The sequence below is a fragment of the Xenopus laevis genome, chromosome 1L (genome assembly GCF_017654675.1).
Source record: "Xenopus laevis strain J_2021 chromosome 1L, Xenopus_laevis_v10.1, whole genome shotgun sequence".
NCBI classification, from domain to species: Eukaryota; Metazoa; Chordata; class Amphibia; order Anura; family Pipidae; genus Xenopus; species Xenopus laevis.
This window is the reverse complement of record NC_054371.1, coordinates 116832101-116851078: the sequence shown is the minus strand read 5'-3', so window position 1 is coordinate 116851078 and position 18978 is coordinate 116832101. Positions and strand designations below refer to the sequence as shown.

General features: G+C 41.2%; 1 protein-coding gene across 1 annotated transcript in view; it reads right to left on the bottom strand.

The window, feature by feature from the left end:
• Nucleotides 1-9314: 9314 nt before the first annotated feature.
• stra6l.1.L (stra6-like, gene 1 L homeolog) overlaps nt 9315-18978 on the bottom strand; it is a 38712-nt gene continuing 29048 nt past the window's right edge. The window contains exons 15-18 of the mRNA XM_018256324.2: nt 18668-18787; nt 17127-17290; nt 14128-14274; nt 9315-10405 (exon numbers count right to left, since the gene is read on the bottom strand). Of these exons, the coding sequence (XP_018111813.2) occupies nt 10164-10405; nt 14128-14274; nt 17127-17290; nt 18668-18787 (673 nt within the window). The 3' untranslated portion in view covers nt 9315-10163. The remainder of the gene's footprint in view (nt 10406-14127; nt 14275-17126; nt 17291-18667; nt 18788-18978) is intronic.

Sequence of the window (18978 nt, the reverse complement as noted above, 5' to 3'; positions counted from 1 at the left end):
CTCCCTGGTGAGCTGTAATTAAAATCTTGACTTTAACATCAGATGAACGCTGCACTCTTGAAAATGCAACATAAAGTTGACCATGACCAAACACAGGCTCAGATAGGTAAATGCCGACTTTATCCAATGTTTGTCCTTGTGATTTGTTGATTGTCATGGCAAATGCAGCCTTAATGGGGAATTGTCGTCGTTTAAGTTTAAAAGGTAATTCCTGGTCAGAACTGGTAAGGTCAATTCTGGGAATCAAAACAGTATCACCGCTATGGGATCCTGTAAGCACTTCTGCCTTGATAACATTTTGTCTCATGCTCTTCACAACCAACCGTGTACCGTTACATAAACCTTGCTTAGTGTTAGGGTAGGGGCACACGGCGCGATTTCGCCGCGATTCTGCGCTGGGCGAGTTGTCGCTGCGTTTTTTAAGCCGAAATAGCTTTGCTAACTTTGGCGCTGGCGTCAATGCAAATCGCGGCGAAATCGCTGGGCTAATTCACACGCGGCGATTCTTTTTCTACTGTCGCCCGGAAACGCTCAGCGAGGCAACTTCGGACGACAATAGAAAACGAATCGCCGCGTGTGAATTAGCGCAGCGATTTCGCCGCGATTTGCATTGACGCCAGCGCCAAAGTTAGCAAAGCTATTTCGGCTTAAAAAACGCAGCGACAACTCGCTTAGCGCAGAATCGCGGCGAAATCGCGCCGTGTGCCCCTACCCTTAAGGTTTCTTAACAGCATGACTATTGTTCCTACTTTGAGTATAAGATTGTGTTGTGGTAATCCAGCATTGTTGATAGTGTTTAAATATTCTAATGGGAAGTTAAGTTTCTCACTTTCGTCTTCAGAATCAATACAGTCAGTACTCAGAAAGACACAGCTTTGTCCAGGAAGTAATGCAATCACTTGGTTGTTTATCATGTCAACATCAATATTTTTTGGAGATAATATAGCCCGTTTTGCTAAAAATGGCCACCCACGCAGGTACGCAACCGGTTCCCCTCCTAGAGTGACGCTAGCGCCGCCATTAGACAAACTTGCAAAGGAGTAGCAAGATGGCCGACGCTTATACAGACTTTAGTGGGCGGATGACAAACTCGCAGAGGAGTAGCAAGATGGCCGACGCTTATACAGACTTTAGTGGGCGGATTTGGCAGTGGGCGGATGACAAAGTCGCAGAGGAGTAGCAAGATGGCCGACGCTTATACAGACTTTCGTGCAGGTACGCAACCGGTTCCCCTCCTAGAGTGACGCTAGCGCCGCCATTAGACAAACTTGCAAAGGAGTAGCAAGATGGCCGATGCTTATACAGACTTTAGTGGGCGGATGACAAACTCGCAGAGGAGTAGCAAGATGGCCGACGCTTATACAGACTTTAGTGGGCGGATTTGGCAGTGGGCGGATGACAAAGTCGCAGAGGAGTAGCAAGATGGCCGACGCTTATACAGACTTTCGTGCAGGTACGCAACCGGTTCCCCTAGTGTGACGGTGAGCGCATCTGCCTCCCTAGATCCTAACCTTCCAGCGGTCGCCGCCTGAGTGAGCAGGAAAGAAGAGGCGGCGGGAGGCAGAAGGAGACGGTGAGCGCATCTGCCTCCCTAGATCCTAACCTTCCAGCGCATCTGCCTCCCCGATCCTAACCTGTTCTGATCCTAACCTTCCAGCACATCTGCTAATCGAAGGCCGCATCTATGTCTTTCGGCTGAAGTTGCGCGCGCATCTCATAGATCCTAACCGAAGTTGCGTGCGCATCTGCCTCCCCTCCACTCGGGACATAGATAGGCCTTCGGTTAGTATATAGGATAGGTAGTTGGAATTTAATTTGAGACTGCTGAGCGAGTTTGAAGCAAGTGGGGTACTTTTTTCTTTCTTTTCAATTCAATAGCTTATAATGACTAAGGTCAGACCTCTACTTCTGCCGCAGGATAAATAAATTTGTTAAAGGAAAACTATACCCCCTAAACAATGTAGGTCTCTATAAAAAGATATTGCATAAAACAGCTCATATGTAAAATCCTGCTTCATGTAAATAAACCATTTTCATAATAATATACTTTTCTAGTAGTATGTGCCATTGGGTAATCATAAATAGAAAATTGCCATTTTAAAAAATAAGGGCCGCCCCCTGGGATCGTAGGATTCATTGTACTCACAAACATACCAACAAACCATACATGTTAGATCACATGAGCCAATTAACAGACAGAGTTGTGTCTTTTGCTTCCACACTTCTTCCTGTTACAGTTAGAGTTGTAGTATTTCTGGTCAGGTGATCTCTGAGGCAGCACACAGACCATCACAAAATGGTGGCTCAAGGCAAGAGATGTAAAAGGGCAATATTTACTTAAATATATATTCCAGTTTGGTAAGATTCTTTAATATGCCACTTAATATGATATGAACTATCTGTTGCTTAAGTGTTCATTTTGGGGGTATAGTTTTCCTTTAAGGGATCACTTTTTTGTTTGATTGAGGATTGTATTCCTCTCACAGGGAATGGGCCATTGGCTTATAATAATAAAGGGTGACAACTACACAGCAATGTGGTGCACAAGAGTTAAAGAACTCTTTAGTGTTACACTATATAATGCATCTTGTCTGCATATCACATAACAACAAATGATCAACTTCCACAGATAAATTTCACAATGAAATACAGAATGACAACAAAAAGGAACAGTTGGTATTCGTCAGCCAACAGACTTTATTCTTCTTAATGAAGAAAATAATCTATCCCATGTATATTTTCATTATTTTACTGAATTAGTCCCAACCATATCTGTAAAGATTGTTTCTCTATATTAATGTTTCAAACTTCCCCTGAAAGAACATCTAAAGATAATCATTTGTAATAAGAAGCTGGGATAATAGGGACATCTGTTGGCAGGATTGGCAGTATATTTATTATACTTAAAAAATACTTAAATTCTTAAAGAATGGAAAGCATATTTATAGAAACTAAAGTCTCACACTGGAATAGAGATCGTTTTTGTTAACGAATTGGTGAGTAGCAATTGTACCAGGCTTCTGCATAAAAGTTGTGTGATTGAGTAAGGATACCACATTACCGTAACTGCTGCTGCTGGGTGTGATACATCCATATCTGTGGCATATTGATACACGTGTAACATTTTTAAGAAATGGGGTACCTTTGTAAGAGTTAATACATTTTCGGAAAACCGCTCCATGTCCTTAAAAGAGTGTGTGCAGGCTTCATTTATAATTTACCTCTGACCTAGGCACATTCCTAAGGTGTGCATATTAAGTAGTATGAGCTATACATATGTACCCAGTGGCGTAACTATAGAGGTAGCCGCTATAGCTAACAAGAAGCGCCCCCAGCTGCTCTCTTACCTGCAGTGGGGAAGGGGGGAGCATGTTGGGGCGGGGAGTGGGCAGAGGTGGGTCAGGAAGTGGGAGGGAGGGTTGGGAAGATGGGGGTCAGAGTGTGCTGATGTTCACATGGCGTAAAATTACACACATGGAGAAAAGGAGAAATACCCTCGCACACCCTGGCCGTCCTAATGAATCCGAATCCTAGGGACTCAGCGGAAGAGGAATTGGCAGTCTCAAATTCAGCGTAAAAGAAGGAAACACCAGCACATCATGGGTAATGCTAGCAGAAGAACCTTGCTCGTTTATTGCGGATGCAACGTTTCAGTGTGTAACCCCTTTGTCAAGCATGCTGCATTAATAAATATGCTCCCTAGAGTGAGCTATAACAAATCGTCCTAACATATACTACTTCTACTGGGACTACCTCTGCCCAAGCCCTTCAGCATATCACATCCTCCAGCAAGAGGAGATGAAAAGATACAGAACTTGTGGTGGCATCCTCTTTTTAAGACTACAGAATCCTAACACTCCCTGGCTGAATACTGAACTGCCAGGACAATACTTTGACCTGGAAAAAAAGAAACAGTCCTTCCTCCTAACTGTAAATCAGGCCCAACTCTTAGCTGACCAACACCAGGGGACTACATGAAATAAAGGTTGGCAACCCCCCTACACATGGACATGTATCTGTGCAGGAAATCAGGATGCATTTCCCTATTGTTAGCCATTTATTCACTATACAGCCAAGCTCATGTAATGGCGCGCTAATTAACTAACAACAGGTCTATAATGAGAGAGTGTTTTGGGCTCAGTATGACTAATGATGCAGTTCAGACACATCACTGAACTAGTATACTTATTAGCTAGATGGGATACTATCACATGTATGCTCATGGGCTTTGCTAAGTTTGTATGTTTTCTGCTAACAATATTTTTTAAAATCATATTGAATATTTAAATCTGCCTTGGAATGATTCTTTGCCATTCCAAACTTTAATGTGTTAAATAAATACTAAAGGTATTGTGGTGTGATCAATCTTCTGCTTATGTTTCACATAATTAAGCTTCAGTAGATGGGAACAGTGGATCAAGAAGTAATATCATTACAGACTGATTTCAAGGTCTGAGTGCTCTCAACATTAAAGTCAAGAATATCTGTCAATCCGTTGATAGGTAGGCCACATTTTCCAGCATATATAATAAAACATTGCTGTCTAACTAGCAGAAAAGAGATCCATGTAGTGAGAGATATTTTAATTTTTCACATTACTAATGCAGTCACTGCATGGCTTTCCCTTCTACAAGTTACACAATACTTCAGGCCTTGCATTTTGGCAGAGCTATAGAGTGAGGCAGTGCATGGGGAAATGCTAGAATTTATATGCTTAGAGTGCCTGGGCTAACTGATTCTTACTATATAATGTATTCTTGTACTTATACCCACTTTATTTTATTATATAGTGTGCTTGGCCTGCCAGTATTCTCTATATCTTACTGCTCCTGGTGCCATTGTCCATTGCTCTCTATGTATGTATTTTTTGTGCCAGTGCCCTCTTATAAAGCCCCTTAATTGGCAAACTACACACAACTGTGTTTGATGAAGGAGGAGGAGGTGAGCAAACACAGAGAAAGCAGAGTGTCTATAATCATTTGCGAAGGATAAAGGTTTCCAGTGGCTCAGGTAATACAGGAAATGCAGGTAATGCAGGAACTTGTAAGTATATAGTTCAGAGTTTGATTCCAGGTAGTTCCTGACAGTATGTAGTATATAAACTTAGCACACATGTGCCCAGGTTCCATTTTTCCAGTACCCTTACCTGAGCAGGCAGGAGGGGTTTGCAGCCCAGGCTCTACTGAGGAGTGTGAGTGAGATTAGATTCCAGGGTACTAATTGCCCAGATGTAGGGACTAACTGTCAAAACCAAGGTTTAGAGAGACACCCTTGGGGTTCCACTTAGGATGAAGGCTGAAAACTGGGAGTGCTTCTACCTTACTACTTTTTCTCTCTCTCTCTTACCCTGCGGGATTTACACATCAACACAAACTGCACTAGTGATGCACCCCTTGTGCAGGAAAGGTAAGTGCTTGGGGGTGAGGGTGAAGGCCGGCATTGCAGGCACCACCTCAGATGACTCCTTAAGAAGGATCAGCACAGGGTGCTGCTCCAATTGACTATAGCCTTTAGCTGGCCATACACGGAGAGATCCGTTCTTTTGGCGATGTTGCCAAACAAGCGGATCTCTCCCCAATATCGGGCTGATCCGATCGTGGGATCTGGGGCCCAACATTCAGATCATAATGCTGACAATGCAGTCAAATCCCTTTTTTGACCCTGGCTGATCGGTATCTAGCTGACAAACGACCAGATATCGATCAGGGAAACTCTTAGGAGGGCCCCACGAACGGGCTAATAAGCTGCCGACTTGGTCTGTCGGCAGCTTTTATCGGCCTGTGTATGACCACCTTAACACTATATAAAGGCATAGTGGTATGCATAAAATGTATGGAAACATCTGTATATTAAAACACCATGTGAAGCATTTCTATGCATAAATCTGTTCAGCCTGTTATTGTATATTATGCATAAGGTTGAGTGAACTGCTATATGGTGCAAGGGAATCCTGTACATTAAACCTAACACTAACCCAGCACAAAATTCAGAGTTCCTGTATTGCATTTACTCGTGTTGTACAAGTGCAATGTTCTATGGCAAATTATGTTAGTTGCAAAGATGTTGAAATTCTTGAAAAATGTTGTAGCCTAAATATAATATGCTGCCAATTTAGTGCCCCAAAAACTGTAATGTGCATACAAGTACACATTCAATTTACACACTCATAAGATTGTATGCCCTATGGGACCCTTAATGTCACAACTCCACCCATTCTAGCCTCCTCAAAATATTTTTTAAAGTCATTTTTTGAGCTTCATTATCTACGAAAGAAGATGAAGTAAGAGGAAGATGAAGATTTGAAATGTACAAAGAAATCAGGTCAGGGTGGCATCAAGATTCACACAAAAATAACAATTCCAGTTTGCACATTTTAGTATCATTAGCAAATATAAAGACATTATATGCAATTCCAAAGGGTTATATGAGAACTTCTATTACCCGGGATAAAATACCCCTTCATATAAAATTAGGGCTTATAAAAGTACTGTAGAAATGGCCCCCTATTAGCTACTAATACCCACAATGCTTTTACAGAGACTAGAAGGCAAGTACAGATATGGGAACGAATAATTCCACCGGCACACAGGTCTTTAGTTGCAAGCAGGGATAACCCTTGCTAAATTTTGCAACTAAAGACCTGTGTGCCGGTGGAATTATTCGTTCTGGAAGTTTGTGGGTTTCCGAAGCCCTCTCGGCCAGGCACCGGGCAATACACGTTTTGGAGAGCCAGGGTGTGCAAGCTGGTAACTATATTTGTGTCTATAAGTACAGATATGGGATCTTTTAACCAGAATGCTTAGGGGATTTCCAGGTAAGTTGATCACTATAACTTAAAACATGATTGTTTTCTGACCAATTCAGATTTATGCAGCTAAATTACAGGAGAAAAAAGAAAGAAATAAGAATTATTTGCTTAAATTGGGCTTTGTGGGGGATGGCCTTCCTGTAATTAAGTGGTTTTTGCATCTCAGCTTTTGGACATATAATACCTATACTATAATAACAACATGAAGAAGTAGGAAACAACCTTTTCTTTCATGAAATAATTGCATCTAATTTCAGTGGGCAGGATTATAACATGTTGCATGAGCTTGAACCAGCGACCAGCTGTCTTCAATGTAGTCTGGATTGCCTCTGCTCTATATAAGCAGACAGCTAAGGTCCTGGTCTACTGCTATTGGCATTCCTGTATTTTCTAGTAGGCATGGCTTGAACCAGTTGCTATTAATCTGACCACAGGTGCTCTGTGGTAACCATTAGTCTGGCTATGTAACCACCTGCTCTGTAACTGCCAGTTATAAGCCAAGCTGTTTGTTCCTGACCTAGAGTTTGCTTAACGATTCTGCTCCTGTTATCTGGTTCAGACTCAGCCTATCTGACTACGTCCAGTTCCTTCCTTACTGGCTCTTTCTCAGAGTATACTTTGGCTCCCTTGCTTGCCCCTGTGGAAGTGCTGGATTCTCATTTGGTAAGTCCTGACTGCACCCAAGTAGTTGAGGGCCAGACCCAAAGACAAAGGTGGCTGTTAAAAGCAGAAGAGCACCCCTTCACAGGAATACAGTCACTCCCCTGGGGGTTGGGTTTGCCATACGTGACAAAAATAGACATTTAGAAATGTGTTCATATAAATCTTTTGTTTTGAACTTGAAAGCCAGTATTGTGCCCCCTACTTGACTGTTTTTCTATGTTATGATTCACAGGATACCTGGATGGACATTCATAAACTTCAGAGTTGTTTCAGCTCAAAATGATCAGTTAACAGAGAAAGCTGATGACGATCACAAAAGGAGATTATAAATTATATTATAAAATGAGATAACTACATGAAATAAAATGAAATAAAACATTAAAAAAATTAAACATTTAAAAATCAACATCCCTTTTTCAGTTTTGATTTTTATTGGTGTTTGTCAATTCAAATGTCAGGTAGTGACAATAAATTTGGTAGTGACAAAAAATTGGTAAGCGTTAATATCAGAGATGAAAAAAAGAAAAGGGATGAGGAGGGGGGGCAGAGATAGGGGGAAGGAAAAAAGGTAAAAAAAACAGTGTGCACATTAGGTCCTAACCTTCTGAGCATATTGATTACCTTATTGCGATTGCTCTGTTACTCTCAAGTTTCTACAACATTGTTCCCCTACTGAGGGGAGGGCCCTACCCATTGTAGTTCAAGAAAAGGAAAGACTGCCTTTGTTTAATATCCAGGTTTCCCATATGTTGGTGAACAGGTTCATTTGGTACAGGTACATTGGTCTATTCAGTTTTGGCTTGTTGGTCCATATGTATTTAATTTTACCTTTGGTGATTCATAAGGTATGTAATTTCCAATGCACTACAATGTGAATCCATGTGGCTATATATAAATATTTATATATATTGTGTTTAAATGTTGTGCCAGGTTATTCAGCCCTTTTATTTTTCCTCCAAGAAGCATGATCTGCATGGAGAGATTGTTGTGTATAATAATTTAAAAAGGATTTGATACTTTGTTCCATAGATTAAGGCCGACTAGGTAGGTCCACCATATGTGCCACGTGCAATTTCTGAGGAGGAGAGGAGAGGTGGCTTGGTATATTCAGCACAGGATCTCAAATACATAATGTGCTCTGTGGAACAATTGAATCAAAGTTTCCATTATGAAAATGTTGCAGCTTCATCATTACTGTTTAAAAGTTAGTATGTTATATAAAATAGTGGTATTTTCATCTGTCATGCAAGTTCATGGAGTCCTTGTATGTCAAAATGAACTTTATTTTTATCTTCTGTATATATACTTATATAGCATGCACACCTATGCATTGCTTTACAGAGATATAGATAATTCCCCTGCAGAATGGACTCCTGCTAACAAAACAGTCACAACAAAGGGTAAACAGAGGGGTATTCATACTGGTAAACTATCTATCTTACAAGGGGTAAACATGGAGTAGCTTCAGTTTTCTGTTGCCCTGTTTAGCTAAAAAAAATAAAAAGTATGTTTAGTAGTATGTTTGAATAGAGCTGTTTTCTGACGTGTGGCAGGAAATACTGAGGGAGAACATACAAATTCATTGCAGATAGTGCCCAGGCTAAAATCAAACTCAGGACCCTAGCAACTCAAGACAGAATTCCTAATCTCTAAGCTACCATGGTGCCCATATTCATATTCTTTATTCTGAATATTTCTTCAGATTCTGTTATTGCTTCAGTTATTGCTGAATGCAGCAACCAGTCACTGAATTGAATTATTTGCTGGAACATGAATAGAAAACCTCCTGAACAAACTTAATAATTTAGTAATGAAATATCAACTTTTACTGACACACTCTAGATTACATCAAAAATGATATTTTATTAGTCAACGTTGCAGCATCACTAAGGGCCGTCTTCCTCAGGACAAAACATATACTGTACCATAGGTGTAACAAAAAAAAATATTTATATTGCACATGCTCAGCATTCCCTCAAGGACTCATCCCCACTGAGCAGGTTCCAGATAATAAAAACATTAAAATCATTAAGTTCCATATATATACTTATCTGCTATCCAAAAAACATTTAAATGAAAGATACATATGGATGGATGTATTGGATGATTATTTTGTTCAAAATGCATTTCATCACCTGTTCCCCTTTAGCCATCCTTCCACATGCAGTCTTTATAAGTGATTCATGTACTGAAAATCTTATTTTAAAGGGCAAAACTGTTTTTGTATTTGAGAATATATACACAAAAATCAATGTAACCTGCATATCTACCCGTAATTTTAATATATTCCCCAGTATACGGATGTGAAAACCTGTCCTCCTCAATCATTGAATTTCAAGTGGAGCAACTGAAACAACAATAACACCTTGTCCTTTGACTACCTGGTCTATGTGAGCATTGTTGGACTGGGGGGCCTCCAGCCGCAAAGTCTTCTTTGACCCCACCACCCCCCACACGTGTGCACCTTTTTTTCTGTGGGGTCAGAGAGGAAGGTAAGGAGAGGCAGTGCATTGAGTAAGTCTGGGACAGCAGGGCCCAAAGACCCGGGGCCCACCAAGTTAAATATGTGATGGGGAAATTGACCAAACATAGTCCATTAAACATATTAACCCATAAAAAATAGACCTTTTTTTACTTCTAGAAAATGTCGTTTTGCATTAAATTAAGATTCTGAAAACTTTTCCGTAGCAAGTTAGGATTCAGATGATTGCCCTTCCCTAATTTCCACACAGTTTGCATCAACAGGCAATTCTAGGTTATTTCTTACTACAGCCTCCAAAACAGAAGCCTGAAAATTTCTAGTGTCGTTTATGGCATTTCTCATTTCTCCATCACCCGATCCTTTCATTTTCCTGTGCAATATAAGCCTTGGATTTTTCAAGAGAGTGTAATACAGAAGCCATCGTGTCCGGGCTTGAATTGAAATACTTGAACCTACAGGAAGAAAATTGAAAAAAATAAAATAAATTGAAACTTGCAACTTGCTGAATTACATGTGACTAAATGAAATAACCTACAGGCACCCGGTGTAGAACAAGCATTACATGAGTGAGGAGCAGTCTTTCAAGAAGTAGGCTATATTAGCTTGCTGCTCCAGTAAACCAAACATTTTTTTAAGAGATAGGTGCCCTTTAAAATAAAAAAATATCTTCAAATTAATCATCACCTCAAAAATTGTGTCATAATAAAGTTATAGTATTTCGAAAGGCTGAATGATGTAAGTCTTAAGGTGGGCCAAATCTCTAATGCATAGAGCACAATTGTGTTCTCTGCATTAGAAAAGTAGCATTTCAGATTTAAAGGAACAGTAACATCAAAAAAATGTATTGTTTTAAAGTAATAAAAATATAATAACTCGTGCCACCATTGCTACACAGCAAATTGTTTATATAAACTATAGCAGTTCCTCTTTCTAAAGCAAACAGATCAGTTTTGCCAGTGCAGGGCAACGGTACATAATATTTTCATTACTTTAAAACACTTTCATTTTTTGGTGTTACTGTTTCTTTAATTTGGCTCTTAATATTTACTAGGAGTGGTTTTTTGCTATCCCTGGCAATTTGTGGGTTGCTGCCACCTGAGGCTACAGTATATATATCCTTGATCGATATACAGTCATATGAAAAAGTTTTGGAACCCCTCTCAGCCTGCCTAATAATTTACACCAATTGCAACAAAAAATATAACAGTGATATGTCTTTCATTTCCCAGGAACAGTGTTTTCTGAACAAAGATTTTAGTGAAGCAGTATTCAGTTGTATGAAATTAAATCAAATGTGAAAAACTGGCTGTGTATAAATGTGGGTACCCTTGTAATTTGCTAATTTGAATGCATGTAACTGCTCAGTACTGATTACTGGCAACACCAAATTGGTTGGATTAGCTTGTTAAGCCTTGAACTTCAGCTGTGTCCAATCATGAGAAAGGGTATTTAAGGAGGCCAATTGCAAGTTGTGCTTCTGTTTGACTCTCCTCTGAAGAGTGACAGCATGGGATCCTCAAAGCAACTCTCAAATGATTTGAAAACAAAGATTGTTTAGTATTGTGGTTTAGAGGAAGACTACAAATAGCTATCTCAGAGGTTTAAACTGTCAACTGTTTTCAACTGTAAGGAATGTAATCAGGAAATGGAAGGCCACAGGCACAGTTGCTGTAAAACCCAGGTCTGGCAGGCCAAGAAAAATACAGGAGCGGCATATGCGGAGGATTGTGAGAACGGTTACAGACAACCCAAAGATCAACTCCAAAGACCTACATCTTGCTGCATATGGTATATCTGTACATCCAGGCACGGATTTGTGGCCAGGCCACAAAGGCCCGGGCCTAGGGCGGAAAAATGTGAGGGGCGGCATGCCGGCCAGCCGCTTTCTGTGGAGCACTGGGGATGTGCAGCTCCACAGTGCTCCTGAGCTTGCTCGTGTGCACTCGCCAGGAAGGGGACAGTGCCGGCGCTACAACAGCGCGGCCCAGGGGCACTTGGACCATGCTGAATAGGGGTGTGACCGAAAAGGAAATCCAGCCCTGTGTATATCTATATGGAAGGGTTATAAGAAAGAAGCCCTTTCTGCAGTCGCTTGTTGTATGCAAAAGCTCATTTAGACAAACCACAGTCATTTTGGAACAAAGTGCTTTGGACTGATGAGACAAAAATTTAGTTATTTGGTCATAACAGAAGAGGAACACTGCATTTCAAGAAACACCTGCTACCTACTGTCAAATTTGGTGGAGGTTCCATCATGCTGTGGGGCTGTGTGGCTTGTTCAGGGACTGGGGACTTGTTAAAGTTGAGGGTCGGATGAATTCAACCCAATATCAACAAATTCTTTAGGATAATGTTCAAGCATCTGTAGGGCCCTATAGGGATACAGGCCCTATAGAGTTAATCTTTTCACCATTTCCTTGGGTTATTGGGTAGAATCCCTGTTACAAAATAACCTTTACAGTGATAGGCTGAGAGATTTGATGACACTGCTCTGACACACTCCTATATAGTGTGTGCAGGGAGTGGCCACTTCCTCTTTTGCCTCTGGATGTGATTCCAGCTGGATGTGCTCAGGGGGACTGAGTGCAATAGGCCCAGAAGAAGGCATGTGTCCAAGTCGGGGACCAGGTAACCCTGTGAATGAGGAACAGATATACTAGGGCAGACTCGTCATAGTCTCTCTAGGAGAGAAAGGCAGATAGGATAGAGAGAAAGAGCAGCTGAAGCTCCAACAAGGATTTGCAGAAAGGGAGTAGCTTCCCAGAGGCTCTGTGTGTTGCCTCCAGTCAGGGACCTCAGTGAAGAGGGACTGTAGGGTAGAAGCTGCTTTCCTGACAACTTCCAGGAGGGAAAGGTTGTACTGCATTTGCCTGTGTACTCTCTGTGTGAGCCTGCCTTTGATCTGTGTGAACTCTCAATATGCTGTTTTCCTCAACTCCTGTGTGAGTATTAAACCTGTGGTCATTTGCCCTTTTTGGCATATAAACCGTTCCTGATTGTTAAGAACCTCCTGGCGCCCAAGTTGTTTTTGTGTGCACAGTAGCCTGGGGGGGATGTAGTTGCACTACACCATAGAGGGAACACTTCCACTTAGCGAAGGCCCTGCCCTGGGTGTAAGTCTCAGTGTAACCCATGCTCTAGTGTTCTAGCTGGTGAATTAACCCCGAGTGGCCCAAATAGGTGTTACACATCAGTCACAAAGTTGAAGTTACGCAGGGGTTGGATATTCCAACAAGACAATAACCCTAAACACACTTTGAAATCTACAAAGGCATTTATGCAGAGGGAGAAGTACAATGTTCTGGAATGGCCGTCACAGTCCCCCAACTTAAATATCATCGAAAATCTATAGGATGATTTGAAGCAGGCTGTCCATGCTCGACAGCCATCAAATTTAACTGAACTGGAGAGATTTTGTATAGACAAATGGTCAAAAATACCACCATCCAGAATCCAGACTCTCATCAAAGGCTATAGGAGGCGTCTAGAGGCTGTTACATTTGCAAAAGGAGGCTCAACTAAGTATTGATGTAATATCTCTGTTGGGGTGCCCAAATTTATGCACCGGTCTAATTTTATTTTGATGCATATTGTATATTTTCTGTAAATCCAATAAACTTTATGTCACTGCTGAAATACTACTGTTTCTATAAGGCATGTTATATATTAAAAGGAAGTTGCTACTTCGAAAGCCCAGCCAATGATAAACAAAACTCCAAATAATTAAGAGGGGTTCTCATATATATCATATATATACTTTTTCATATGACTGTAATTATATACATTTGGGATTCTTCACCTCTAAACTTATGGGATGACATTTCATTCCCTCTAATTGCAATGCAGTGTGACACCAGGCACTTAAAATAAGAAGTCATCCAGGTCTGGACTGGCATACAAAATAGGCCCTGGCATTTTAAGCACATAGAGGCCCAAACAGCCCCCACCAGACCAATAAATAGTGACTGTCTATGGAAACTTACAGCAGCACCTCTGGCATTTGCCAGAACCCACAGATTTCTAGTCTGGGCCTGAAGTGGGGATGAAAAACAAAAGCACTCAGAAATTATACAATTATATATGGCATCACATATTGGTTCTAAGATGTAATAACTTTTTCTTAAAATCCATTACGTGTTGGTACAGCATGTTTTCCCCCACACAGACATCTTACCTGTTGAGTCAGCAATTCCATAATATGAAGAGTATTCTCGTACTCTTTTCTCAGCCCTCAATGTTAAAAGAATGTTGCAAAAGCTCACAAGCACCGGGTTTGTGTGATAATGATCCACATATATCATTCCAATCCATGTCATGTAACCTGCAAGATTCCAATCTAAATCAGTATATGGGAACTATCTAAAAATGGAATATAAGCTTCATCTCATAGAAAACACAATCAATTAAAGATCTATATAATTAAGTTACTCTTTAGATGTAGTGTCGGATCTTCATTGGTACATGCTCCCTTTGCTTAAACCCTAGACTATGTATTAGAACTGTTTTTCAAAGTAATAGATGTACTCTGTTGTATTAGGCTGCCAAAGTGATGGAGCAAATTAGGTAGTTTTGCTCTCAGTCCCATTATAGCTCACACAGACACATACAGAACAATTCGTTGTATCCTTTACCACAGTGCTGTCCAACTGCCGGCCCGTGGCCCTACTTTGTGTAGCCCCTTCATTAAATTTTGGCTGCTGTTAGTGCTTATCTTGTGTAAGCTTTTATCAGGTATCAGTACTGGCCCCTGACAGTTCACACTTCAGATTCAGACTGTAAGCCCTGCATTGTTCACATCCCAGAAAATACTGTACTGTACATCTTACGGAGGTCCTGATTGGTTACTTGCATAGCCTTGATATGTTTCCCAGTCTCCTGCTGTACTCTGCTCTGCCTGTTGGTGCCATACTCTGCCTACCCTATTCTGCCTGTGTGTGCCATACTTTGCTTGCTCTACTCTGCCTGTGTGCTACATACAATGCCTTTGTGTATTTATCCTGCCTGCCCTACTCTGCCCATGTGTGCCCTGCTTTGCCCATTTGTGCCATACTTTGCCTACCCTACCTGTGTGTGCCATACTATGCTTTCTCTACTCTGCCTGTGTGTGCCATACTCTGTTTGCTCTACTCTGCCTATGTGCCGCATACTCTGCCTATGTGTGCATATTCTGCCTGCCCGTGTGTGCCCTGCTCTGCCCATGTGTGCCATACTCTACCTACATTATGCTGCTAATGTGTGCATATTCTGCCTGCCCTAAGCTGCCTGCATGTGCCATACTCTATCTGCCCTATGCTACCTGTGTTTTCCATACTCTGCCTGTGTGTGTCATACTCTGCCTGCCCTATGCTGCCTGTGTGTACCATACGCTGTCTGCCCTATTCTCCCTGTGTGTGTCATACTCTGCCTTCCCTATGCTCCCTGTGTGTGTCATACTCTGCCTGCCCTATGCTATAAGTGTGTTCCATACTCTGCCTGTGTGTGCCATACTCTATCTACCCTATGCAGTCTGTGTGTGAGTTGCTGTGGTATCTACAGGGGAGAAAGAGACAGTATATGGATTTTTGTTTTAATATGACTTAATACACTCTTTATTACATATGAGTGATGGGTGATATACCTGCAGTGAGCACCAACCATTTATTTTTTGGTGTGCTACTACCATTAATGTGGATATGGTCTCAAAAGTTCTTGTGATAACATGAGTGGGGTTTAAAATGGGTATAGTTTAAAAACATAGAGTGATCTGGCTTCCGTGACATAGGCCAGATCTGGCATCTACCACATAGGCTGGTGCTTGGTACAGGTTTTTCCAGATAAGGGATCTTTCCCTAAGTTAGATCTCTATACCTTAAATCTACTAAAACTCATGTAGACGTTAAATAAACCCAATAGGCTGGGTTTGCCCCCAAAAGGGATTAATTATATTTTAGTTGGGATCAAGTACAAGGTACTGTTTTATAATTACAGAAAAAAAAGGAAATAGTGAAATTGAAATTTGATGTTTGATTAAAATGGAGTCTATCGGAGATGGCCTTCCCTTAATTCTGGGTTTCTGGATAATGGATCCCATACCTGTACAATAGAAGCTGGACAGCACTTGGTCATAGGTGCTCTGTGTGATTGCTGTTTATTATTCTCCTGTTACCTGTTTCTGTCCCCTGTGTGACTTCCTGGTTGTGACCCGGCTTTTTCCTGACCTTGAGTTTGCCTCACATTTCTGCTCCTGTTTTCTCGTTCTGACCAGGCCTGTGGGACTATGTCCAGCTCCTTCCTTACTGGCTCCTTCCCAAAGTATACATTTGGTGCCCTTGTCTGCCACTGTGGAAGTTACTGGATTCTCATGTGGTAAGTCCTGTTGGCACCTGAGAAGCTGAGGATCAGGCCCAAAAGGTGGCTGTTAAAGGTAGGAGAACACGCCTAGATAGGAATGCAGTCAATCCCCTGGGGTTTGCTTTTGCCATACATGACAACTTCAAGTTGGGCTTCCAGGAGTAGTGATGCACAGGGTAGTCAAAAACTATGGATCAGGGAGGTTTCCGCCAAACAACTGCTCGTCTACCAGATTCTGCAAGACATAGCCGGATGGCAGGCCAGACTCTCCCCTACACCAGTACCTTACCTTCCCAGAACCCATCCCAACAGCCTTGGCTGAATGCCTAAAATCTTGGGCAATCTCATTTATACCCTTGTGCCTGCCGCACCCTTTTCAGCAGCTATCTGGTTGCTAGGGTCTTGTTTACCTTACCAACCTGGAAGTGGTATGAATGAGAGATTAGAATATGAACAAGAGAGGGACTGAATAGAAAGATAAGGAATAAAATAGTCATAAAATAATAATAACAATACAATAATAATAAAATTGTATTTTTTTTATAACTGGGGTCAGTGACCCCCATTTGAAAACTGGAAAGATGTAGAAGAGAAAGGCAAATAATTCAAAAACTATAAAATATAAATAAAGAAGACCAATTGCAAAGTTGTTAGGAATTAGTTAACATAATGGTGAGCCACCCTGCACATAAAATAAAGGAAAAAAACAATTATCAAATCACAAAGCTTCACTCTTATGGTTTTTGGAAAATTACTTTTTCTCAGTCCTAAATTGAAAACTATATACACAGTATATATGTAATAATATGTTATCATATATGATGTTGGATAGAAGATTCTCACCAGTATCAGCTGATTCATATCCCCTTTGCAGTATTGACCTGTCAATCCGAGCAATTAGCCAGCTCCCCAGTATCACACTACAGAGCAATCTCCATAGGCAGGCGCTCAATCCAAGAATCACATTGTAAAAGAAGAAGAAGTAATTGAAGTTGTGAAATGCCTTCCTAGAACAGAAAGGTACCAGTAGTACTATAGAATCACTTGGTTTTTATATACAGTAGAACCCCAATTTTTCAGGGGACCAGAAAAAAATGGTGTAAAATCCAGGAAAATGTAAAATCAGGGAAATGTATCATGCATAATATATAGGTAAAATGAAGGAAAACTTAAAAGCAGGGGATGTAAAATGGGGGTTCTACTGTATTTCTATTTTATGCAATCGTGCTATATAGAATTGATGCATACCTCCCAGCAATGGCGTAACTACAGAGGAAGCAGACCCAGTGGCTGCAGGGGGACCCAGGAGGTATAAGGGCCCCATGTGGCCCTAATTCATATACAATTTCAATAAATATTGGTAAAACAGGTTGCTAGATATTTTGGGGGCCTAAAAAACAATATGCTGTGGGGCCCAGTAATTTCTATTTACGCCGCTGCCTCCACGTATTCTAAATTCAACCCAATCACCCCCTCCCATGCTCAGACCCTTGGTTAACCTTGCACCTTTTTAGGTCGTGGATTCAGGACTTTCTTATTATAAAATGAATAGTTGGTAGGCACAGTAGTGTCCCACAAAGCTAAAAGGCTATACTTGATGCTGGAAGCCCAAGAACAAAATATGATCACTTTTATATGGGCAGAGAGTGTGGTGTTTATACAAATGGCCTGCAGGTGTCACTGTCTACATGAGTTACTGTGCATACTTCCTGTCAGCTAAAAAGTGAAAGTGAAAGTTACTGTTGTGTAATGCCTGCATGACTCTACTAATAAAGCACTTTTATACTCTACTCATCCTCGGCTACCCAAAACATAACAGAGAGCTAAGTAATCAAGAATGATTATTTGAGTCCAGGGCCGGATTTACATAGTGGGCGCCCCTAGGCCCACTGTCGTTCGTCGCCCCTGTCCCCTTTCTTCGTGCAAATTTTCATTATCTGGACTGGAGCAATGGGGATTGGCGCACTGGAAATTTTAAAAATTATTGTATCTCCTGCGCATCCCCAGTGTTTTTTAATCAATGTGGGTGTGGTTGGGCAGTTTGCCGCCCCCCTAAAATCCTGCCGCCCTAGGCCCAGGCCTAGGTGGCCTTTCCACAAATCCAGGCCTGTTTGAGTCAAATAAACCAAGGGGCAGTTTGCCATAGTAGCCTTTGGAGTTCTCAACATACCATGGCAAACTGCCGCTTCACTGTTTGATAAACACACCTGAAAGTCAGATTTGGTAGTGCTTCCCTCATTTACTCCATAGCCCCAGAATCTGTCTGGCCTTATGCAATACTGGCAAAACAAAACAAATGCGCAGCAACTTAAGTCACTGAATAGTTGAGATTGTCAGGATTAACTGAATTTTTTATCGTATTTATATTTATATTATACACACACCTGTTGTTGAGCGCCAATGGTTTCTTCTTATCTTCACTTGAGATTTTTTTCTGCAGGAAGAACACTTGAGCGAATACAACTTGCAGAATCATGAGCGCAATTACGATGCCAATTGTGAGACTGTTAATAAGACAACAGATTGTAAAAGACTAAACATTAAAGGAAAACTAAAGCCTAAGAATTTCTAGGTCCTCTATAGAGGCCTCCCACGCCGAACCGCAACTACACTACTGTGGATCCCCAATAGTGGCCCTATACTGTACCTGTTCCTGAAAAGCACAGTAATGCAGCAGTATTAGTGGGTACAATTG